The 10519-nt window shown below is 38.8% G+C and overlaps 1 protein-coding gene across 1 annotated transcript in view; it reads left to right on the top strand.

Moving 5' to 3' along the window:
* The first annotated feature begins 428 nt into the window (after nucleotides 1-428).
* Nucleotides 429-10519, top strand: part of LOC127582017 (nuclear receptor subfamily 5 group A member 2-like) — an 84188-nt gene continuing 74097 nt past the window's right edge. Inside the window, exon 1 of the mRNA XM_052036941.1 lies at nucleotides 429-672. Coding sequence (XP_051892901.1) covers nucleotides 609-672 — 64 coding nt within the window. The 5' untranslated portion in view covers nucleotides 429-608. The remainder of the gene's footprint in view (nucleotides 673-10519) is intronic.

Raw genomic sequence — 10519 nt, 5'->3', positions numbered from 1 at the left:
TCAATAAGAATTGACGTAAATATTGGTTCCTTTGCTAACTGTAGAGGTAAGAATTCACACCTCTTGTTAAATCACATAGTTTTCTGACTCTAGATTGAATTGTGCACTGTCATTTTATATTTCAATGCAAAATCCATTCCTCAAAAGGTAGCAAACAAAACTGAAACTAGTTGGAAGACACAGATCCTCGCTGAAAACAGCTATTTAAACAACAGAGATCAGAAACTCCTGCCTTGTACAGCCCCCCAGTTTATGAAGACATCTCCCATCCATTCTCTCTCTACCAGACTTGGTTAATTATTTCTTTTGTATTATCTGTTCTTTCAAAAAAAAAACTTCTGTCATTTTGTAACCAGGATTTCTTATCTCTCATGAGTCACCTGACCAGAAGAGCCAATCAAATTTCTACACCGGACCCTTATTTCATTATTAGCCCCATCATGAGTTGCTGGTACAGTTTACTGTCGTACTGACACACATCCTGATCAGAGTTCAGTAGCAAGCATATCATTTCAGTTTTCCAACTCTCTTGATTTTCTTTTAATTTGAAGATCATTTTAACTAGGCCAGAGGTGAAGCTGTTTGGAGCGGATTCTCTTAAAGCAGTAATGTCTGATAGTCCTTCCGCAGCAGTTCCTTGCAAATCCATCAAACAAACCCTTCCAGACACATGTAAGTATTTTCAAACGTATTCAATCAGTCACACCCAAAATTTAAATCATTAGAGAGAATTGGTTAAATGAAGGACAGTACAATGGATTACGTGATTCTAACTTTATATATCAATGGAAGACGACTTTTGAATTGGAGAGTATTCTACATTTAAGCCCATGAAAATTTATTACAAGCGTAACTGAGATTTGTAATATCCGTGGCAAATGCATAGAGATTACTCACTTTGTTGCAATAATTATAATATTTTATACTGCCAGAATATTTCCAAATGACTCGTAAGCATAAGTTATTAAAATCACTTCAATCTTACCTGGCAAAATGTAAACATTCGAATTGTGCAAGGACTTGTTGTTTCCAAATGTGAACCTTAAAAAAAAATAAATGGTTAGTGGTAGAGTGATCAAAAGAGTCAACAGGTTTCTGGGGGAACACATCATGTTATCTTAAAATGTTTGGTTTTCGACTGGTGGCATGTAAAATTATTGCAGCTCAGTCTGATTTATAGCATTTGCATTGCTCGTACAGAATTGTGGTCTATTTCACCATTTGGTTTTTGCTTGTGTACAAAAATACTGCAAAAGGTTTATTAGCTATTTCGGATGTGCGCTAAATTTTGTGCTGCATCCAATGGTGTCTTTATAAAAATATAGTTCTCATTAATGCATAGAAATACAGAGGATGTTTTAGTAGTGGGAAGAAGTTGAGTGTTTTTTTTAAATAAATGCTGCAACCTTTTAGAATGCTAGGGCACTTCATATTTGTAAAATGGTAGAGGTTTGCTACTTGCTTGTCCTGATAACAAGGAAGCTACACTGCGATAGCAGAGGCAAAAATGAATCAATAGAAAACACATTATATTCTGGAAAAAATTAACAGTGTACATTTGTTACAGAACTACTTGTTCAGCACCTAGAAATAACATACTTTAAACAATGTTGTCATAAAATTGCAAATACATTGTTTAATAAATATTGTTACAAATGTACTCCTTCAAAAGAATTCTTCAAAATATTTAGAAAATTATAAATAGGTTTCAGGTACTCAAATATTTCTACTCTACTGGAGTTATGCAAATAAATCTAAAGAGAACAATCTACAGGAGATCACCACTTTAAAATATGTTTTGATGAATGCAAAGTTTAGAAGCCAATTGCTATGATTTTATATTATTGTTAATTATTTCACTGCAGAGCTCCCAGGATTGTAGAAAGAACTCATGTTTTTAAAATCTTTGGCTTTGCCTTTAAAAAATCCCCACAACTTTGATTTGATACATTGTCATTTTTCATAATTACCACATAAACACAAATTTGCTATTCACTAAGATTCTTTAAGAGGTATTAACATCGCTGTATGTTTTGCAGATTTTTTGATTTGTGTGGCAACGTTTCTTAAAGTAGAATTGTTTATTGCTGTTTCGTGAAGACTTAAAAGACATTTGGTAAAGGGAGATATTTTAAAATATTTTTTAAAAATCATGGCAACACAAGATCTACTGAAAGCCTAACAGAAAAATACCATTTTGATTGCATCTTTAGAGTGGTGGTGGGCGGTGATTTTTTTTTGTGTTTGCTTAGCACAGTTATGTACATGACACATTGTACATTGTGTTGTATCTGGGAATAATAACTGTTTTTGGATCAAAATGCATTTCCTTATTATATATTTCAACATATCCATACTTTGCTTATTCTCTGGAAGATGACAAATAATGTTTAATAATGAGGAATAATTGATAGAGTAATTCCAAACATATTTTTATTCAAATACGTCTTTCTTGAAGAAAGAAAATAAACATTTAATCTTGCCATTTATTTTGAAAACATGAACTTACATGCATATTCACATTTAGTTAAGTTTAATGATATACTGAAATGAGAGCACAGCAAATTCAGAGGGGTACTATTGTCCATTGAAAATATTAACTGTAGTCAATTGTGGCTGAGGTTTTCTCAAGATACTAGTCTGTGCTGCTCCTTTAATACATTTGATTGAAAAACATTATTTCAAATGTAGTTTGACAAATAAACAGAATTGAATTAATCTGGAAAGGTAACTGCACAGAACTTTGAAGGTTTTAGTGTTCTCGGAGGAATGCAACTTAACTATAATTTATGATTGAATTACCACAGGGCCACACTGAAATGAAAACACCGCATTTAATATATAATGAAGCAACTGACAGTTGATCAACACCTCAATGAGATAACAGATTTTAGTGTCCCAGCCACAAGTTCACGAGTGCTCCTTATCTCGTTGGTAAAATAATGTCAGTTTCCATCGTTAAGGGAATTTTTGTTTTAAAAGAGAAATGTGTATTTATAATTTGACACTGGTAGTTAACTTTTATGAGATTACTAAACTAAAAGCCTTTAAGTGAGTTTTCTTTAACTTAACAACAAGATTTTCTCTTTCAGGCCAATATACGCAATAATTACTTCAAACATGATTTGCTCTTTTTAAAAGCTTTATTGTATGAAAAGCTTTTGTGCGTAAACTGAAATAAGACCCATTTTAGTTAGATCACCATTTTCCATATAAAACAGAGCTTGAAAGACGAATCTTCACTGCTTACGTATGTTGCCATTCAGTATATAACAATATCTTTGAAAATCACTCTCTTCAAAATATTTATTTAAGGATGATTTTATGCAAAGGCTTAAACTGAAACTATTAGCAAACATCCTGGCACATCTTTGTTAGAACCTGTATAGGTTTTAAGGACATTTGAAAACATAAAATGCCAAGGGCCATGTGATTTTCAACAATACAAATATCTAATCATAGGCATGTTATTAACAAAGGGTTAAAATTTACCTTGCTGTAGCAAATGCATTGCTCATTTTGTCCTTTCTTGGGTCTTTCAAAGTAGCTGCAATAAATAGAAACATTTAGGATTTTAGTAAAAAGATCCTGCTCTGGGTATGATATTAACAGCATTGGTGGTAGAAACATCCATGTTTCTGTGCTGGGGAGGTAACTCCAGCCTGTAGATCTTCTGGACAAAGATGGGAAACAAAGAAAGACAGAAGAGAGGCCACTGGTACAGAACCGGGAATGAAACAAATAATTCAGGAACAAAGCCAAAAGATAGGGCACAACAAAAGCTCGGGAGATTATAGAGTCGGCAAAATCAAAAAATGTAAATGCATGATTGAAAGCAATTCAAAGATAAAGGACAAGACGAAGACAAATAAGAGAAAGAAAATGGGGGGGATATTAAAAGAACGTAGTAAAAAGCAAAGGAAGGGAATTAATGAGAAATAGATTTTAAAAAAAGAGCGACAGACACAAGGAAAAAAAAGAACAAAGTGAAATTGACAAACAGATATGCAGAGAGGCTGAGGACTTTAAAAAAATTACATTAAAGTGTTATCAAAAGGCAAGCAGAAATTAATTTGACAGTCCAGATTTTAATAATCTAGATTGTCTGGCCTTATTTTAAGAATACTTTGCTTTAAAACCCTCTCTTATTAATCCTTTTTACCTTATCCACAATTCCATTGACTTTTCAGTTTAAACTGTGCAATTTTCGTGAACTATCAATGAAACTTACAAAGAAACTCCCATCCAAAGGAAATGCATTCTTAGCTACCTGGATAAATACTTAACAAGTGAAAGTGTAAAATACAATAGTAAATTTAAAAAAAAATAAATTGCAGTGTCTTCTGACTGTGCAATCCTTGTGCATTAGCCGCATATTCAGTATCAAGTATTTTGTTTATGAATTCCAAAAATCTATGCCATATTTGTACCATGCTATGAAAGTCACGCTAAAGCAATTTTAAAAACAGAACTCGGACGTTAAACAGTCCACAAACAAATAAAGCAAACTTTTCTTCAGAAACTCAAGGTAAAGGAAGTAAACCTAAATCTTACAAGATCAAGCATTTGTTCATTTGGAACCCAGTCACATTAACATTACTTTCTTTTAAATTCAAATTTCAAAATTAATTCATATATTTTTTTAAATGGTTCAGTAAGCTATTATGATTATCATAAAATTACATCTGATTCATTGAGTTCGTGAGAAAGAAATCTGTCATTTGCAGCCATTCTGGTCTTGTATGTAACAACCCCTGTTGGCTCGTAACAGTGCACTAAAACAGCCAAGGTTGTAACTTGGTTGTATCAAGGAGCTCAGGGTAACTCATCACTACCTTTGTGTGACAACAAAGTAGGGGCATTATAGCCCAGTGATGTTCACATCCCAATAATAAATTTAAAAACAACAATCGTTGATGCATTGTTCATAAACAAGGGGTTGGAGTTGGTGTTGGTGGGGGAAGAGGGCAGTCACTTGGAGGGTGGATGAGTGAATAACTCGAACTGTCCTACAGCAAAAAAAAATAGTTGACCTTATTCTCAAAGGGATGATAGTCATTTGCCCCGGATATTGTGGAGACTGAGTCCTTGAATATATTTAAATCTGAAGTAAACACATTTCTAATCTTAAAGGAATCAAGGGTTTTGGCGAGAGAACAGGAAGTTTGATCTGGCATGACCTTATTGAATGACAGACCTGACTCAATGGGCTGAACGGCCAACTCCTATCTCTTATGGTATTACAGTCTACACAGAAAACAGAAACTAGGGCAACTTTTCTCAATTAAAAGCAAGGTGACTTCCTCAGAAACATGCAACGTGTAATACAGCTACACGTAAGGTCAACTTAAAGGAATATGGTGGAAGGAAGTTACTCTTCCTACTCATGCTCAGTGATTACGGGATGTTATGTCATACCTGAATCCAGAGAAGATTTGTTGTTCAGGTTTTGAATCTAATGTAGACTTTCAAACCCTGTGGGGATCTTTTTTGAATTATTTTCAAAATCTTTGATTTGGTGACTGGAACACAGACATTGGCTGACATTGTTACGTTTCAAGGGTTTTTCCTTGTTTTTTTTAATCCAACAGCTTCGGTTTTTGGTAGTGGGAGTAGATCTTTTTTAATAATAAAATATTCCAATTTTTCATTTATTAACTAACTATTACATGTGACTATTAATTCAGAGTACTGTGATCTTAAGTATGATTTAACACAATGTATTCTGTAATATTTTTACTCTCTTTTTTGATGCATGTACTCTGTAATTGTAAAAGAAAAAGAAAGGAATATGGGTCCCAGAGGAGTTACCTAAACATCACTACTTTGCCTAGTTATAGTATTGGCATTTTCTGCATGATATGCAGCCTTTAAAATATTGTCGTTAAGAACTGTCCATATTGAAGCACAATACTCATTCGCTGTAGAAGGAGTTAGGAACGTTGAAATGAAGATGTAAAATTTGCAAAAAGGATGAATTAGTCGTGGAGTTTTCAAGCCCTTCAGCCCAACCGGTCCATGCTGGCCAAGATTCCCATCTAAGCCAGTCCCATTTGCCCACATTTGGCCCATATCCCTCTACACCTTTCCTATCCACATACTAGAAAATATTTTGTTAGGGGAAATTTCATAAATCAAAATGACCAGGCAAGTGCATTATGAAAATTTTGGTATAATGTATTCCTACTTAGAGAGAGCATAGGCTATCTGTTACGGCAAAAAAAAGTTTTGTAAATCAAGAAACAAACTGCTGGAGGAACTCAGTGAGTCAGGCAGCAGTCCTTATGATGGGTCTCAACCTGAAACATCGACCATCTCTCTACCTCCACAGATGCTGTCTAACCTACTGAGTTCCTCCAGCAGTTTGTTTTTTGCTCTAGATTCCAGTACCTGCAGACTCCTGTATCTCCATTTTGTAAATTGACCATAACCTAAAATGACAATGGCTTTAATGTAAAAAGTCAAAAAATGAACATTTATAATTTAAGGAATTAGCATTTTCTGCTAAATGTCCTTTTAAGACTTCTGAAATTAGTTTACAGTCAGCAAATCGCATCTCGATAAAAGTTATAGATGTAAGAAATGTAGCAACCCCGTGTTGCACACTAAGCTCCCATTGCAATATAATGACCATATAATCTGTTTTAGTGATAGCTGTGAGAGATGCATATTGGTCAGAATAATAGGGATAACTCTCCTCCTTGGAAATATTCCTTCCTTTCAATCTTACTAACTTCTTTTCCACCTCCAAGAGCAAAAGGGGACTGGGGAGTGTCATAGAACAGAGGGACCTTGGAGTTCAGGTACACGGTTCCCTGAAAGTGGAGTCACAGGTAGACAAGATGGTGAAGAAAGATTTTGGCATGCTGCCCTTCATCAGTCAGGGCATTTTACACAGAAGTTGGGAGGTTACGTTGCAGATGTACAGGACGCTGGTGAGGCTGCATTTGGAATATTGTGATCAGTTTTGGTTAGGAAAGATGGATAGGAAATATATTACTAAACTGGAAAGCGTGCAGGAAAGTTTAACAAGGATGTTGCCAAGATTCAAGGGACTGAGTTATAGGGAGAGGTTGGACAGACGAGGACTTTTTTCTTCGGACCATAGGAGACTGAGAGGTGATCCTATAGAGATGTATAAAATCATAAAGGGCATAGACAAGGTGAATGCACTCAGTCTTTCTCCCAGGGTTGGGGAATCAAGAACTAGAGGGCATAGGTTTAAGGTTAGAGGGGAGAGATTTCACAGGAAGTTGAGGGGCAACTTTTTTTAAAAACACAGAGAGCAGTCCGTATATGGAACGAACTGCCAGAGAAAGTGGTTGAGGCAGGTACAATACCAACTTTTAAAGCACGGGTAGATGGATTGGAAAGGTTTAGAGGGATATGGGCCAAATGGGATGAGCCTAGATGGTCAGCATGGACGAGTGGGGCCGAAGGACCTGCTGTATGAGCAGCTCGAACACCTCATGCACAAGACAACGCGTGCAACAGTGCAGCACTCCTGCAGTACTGCATTGCACGCTCTACCGAGGTCCCTCAAACCCTGAACCCACAACTTTCTGCCCGGGGATTGGGAGTGGTGCCCACCAAACGCCACGGTAAGATGGGAGAGAAATATCACCTGCTTGTGTCGGGTTCAACAACCTCCACCTTATCTCCTCCATCCACCGACTCCGGGGGCTTTGGGTCGGAGACTCTCACCTCCACCTGCAACCTCACAACTCCAGAGCTCATTGGCCATTCAGCACCAGCTGGTCGCGCAGGCGCCGGCTCCTCGCCCGCGCTGATTGGTCCCCCCCCCAATGTATCGACACCGCCTTACGGGCTCCCGGTTACCTGGTTACGCTGCCGATCAAAGGTTTGGAGGGAGGGGCGGGGCCAGCAGCCTCCACCATCGATGTCAATCATTGCTCGCCCCCTTCCCCCCCTCCCCGACTGAGCCCCGGGGAAGGGGCGGGGCTAAGGGAAGGGGGAGTCCAGGTCAGCCTATGGCCGAACCCCAATGCTTGATGGACAAGCATTGGGCAGTTTTGGGGCTTTCAGATGTTGGGACATTTTAGGGATGAACTGGAACCTCTGAGATAACAAAATCGGTCACCAAACAGCAGCCCATCTCCCCTGAAACGTTTCAGCTTCTTGTCAGGACATGCAAATATCAATAAAATTATATTATCCAAAATAATATCTTCTCTGTGCAAAGATGACTTGAAAACTTCTTTGACAACATCCATCAGCTTCAAGCCAAGTCGAGTTTCTTGTACAATGAAAAACTTGCATCAAAGATACGTAGGTTCAGGCAAAAACACGAAACATAAATTATACAAGATAGAGAAGAGAAAAAAAACTCTGCAAAAACGAGACATCAGTGCGAAAAAAAAGTGTGTATTCTGCCCGTGAGCCGGGGACAGTAGGCTTGGAATGGGCAGCCTTGTGCATTTTATTCTTTGCCGTAATGTTGGAAAATGTAAGGTTTAATCTGTAGGCGATGTGAGAGCGGGGAGATCTGGTGGCTCCCGAGATACGGACGGGCTGTTTAATGTGTTGGTATAGAGAATGCAAATCGAGTGAAACATCCTACCTGTATGTTATAAGTACTCCCATGGCTACATCCAGTTTGACTCATTGTGAAACATTCAAGTGTTGAGTGTTGATTTGAATATATCGATTTCACAAGACAGGTGCCGCTAAACTGATAAATGCGAATAAAGTCACCTTTATTACCCCACTGAAGTGTCTCAGGCAGACTGACTGATTAAACTTTGGAAATATAATTTACCAAGATTTGAGATTCGCTCACACACGTTTACGGTTTTCTGCAAAATATTCCAGTGATTGAGAAAAGGACTTTAAATTCGGAATCAGTAAAACAAAAGGTTACTGTGGAAAATATTACCTGTATTACCCTTCTTAAATGTCTTGGATTAATTAACTTCAGAGATATAATTTTGCAAGATTCGCTCGCACACATTTACTGTTTTCTGGGATTCTGGGTTCCTGTAATCGGGAGAGGGAATTTGGGTTCAGAATCAGTAAAAAAAATACTAATCACAGCTCCCAATCCTTACAGGGACACTTCGTTCCGCGTTGTCCCCAGCCGGGCTGGCGTGAGAGTTCCCGTTCGCGACAACCCCGTTTAATATCAAGCTCGCATATTTTAGCTTTTCCCGTTTAGTTGTCGAAATAAATTCAAGCCACAGCGGGCTGTTTCCTCCCAGACCCTCGCGTGCCTCCCTTCGCTCTTTCTCTGCCCCACAGTTGGAATAGTAGTGAGTCATCGAGGGTTCGGCAGTTCATGCTGAGCCCACGAGTGACTGCGCCGTGCATTAGGTCGGCGGTCCCGCACTCCGCGGGGGACAGGCAGCGAGAGGGGGGAGAGGTGGCGGCTGCTCCCACCTGGGTTATCCCAGCGTTGGCAGGTGATAACCTTGCAAACAACCTGGATTTTGGCTTCAGTTTTTCTTCGGTTCTACCACCGAGGAAGTGGACAGGAGGGCGGGGGTGGGGGGTGGGGGGGGGGGCGGTTACGATTGTCCTGCCCAGCAACAGCATCTTTGGACAGGAAGAGAAACTTTGACATCTAGGAGCTCACCCGTGTGTGTGAAACCATCTGTGAAATCCATTAAACAAAAAGCAACAAATTAAAACCCATACTTTCCATTCGCGCACATTGACACTATCCATAAAATGGCCTGGATATCAAATGTCTATCATTTCCTCCATCTCCCGGTTCTGTGACCTGACTGTCTGGTCAATTTAACATCCGTTAAATTACATCACACCCTCAGAATTCGCTGGAGCTTAAATATTGAAGAAGGTCTATGCCGTAACTGGACTTAAGTTATTCGTTGGGAGACACCAGACGGCAGCCGCTGGAATCTGGAGCAACACACAATCTGCTGGAGGAACACAGCGGGTCGAGCAGCGTCTGTGGTTGGGGGGGAAAGGAATTGTCAACGTTTTGGGGTTGAAATCCTGCATCAGGACAGTCCTGAAACGTGGACAGATCCTCCCCAGATGCTGCTCGACCCGTTGAGTTCCTCCAGCAGATTGCTTGTTGCTTACGTTATTCGTTCATGTGCTGGTACTTAAACCAGACCGCGAACGGCGTCGACGGTATGGGATGAGTTTCAGTGGAGTGGATGCATTGAGCTTTAATATTCTTTATATGACTCATTATTAACTACGGCAGAAACAACGTCCATTGAATGACACGGCATTGTTTCTCCTGACAATAAAAAGCTAGGATTTAGTTTAACTCCTTTCAGAAACACGTCCTCTGTTTAAAATAACATCTTCCACCAGTTCTCTGAATTCAGGCCGTTTCGTGTGGTTTGACTGCTTTTTTCCTGCACGTTAGTCTTCTGCTTGTGACTGAGGGCGAGCCGAGCTCTTTCTTAATCGTAAAATCCCCTTTTCACCAAAAACGAAACCCTTACAGGTTTTAGAGTCTGCAGTTAGTGGTTGAGAATGGAGCATTTTAACTAATGATTTTATTGAACGAATCCAGATTTAACAT

This window comes from Pristis pectinata, chromosome 23 (assembly GCF_009764475.1).
Source record: "Pristis pectinata isolate sPriPec2 chromosome 23, sPriPec2.1.pri, whole genome shotgun sequence".
NCBI classification, from domain to species: Eukaryota; Metazoa; Chordata; class Chondrichthyes; order Rhinopristiformes; family Pristidae; genus Pristis; species Pristis pectinata.
The sequence above is the reverse complement of the archived record's forward strand: the minus strand, read 5'-3'. Positions and strand labels throughout refer to the sequence as shown.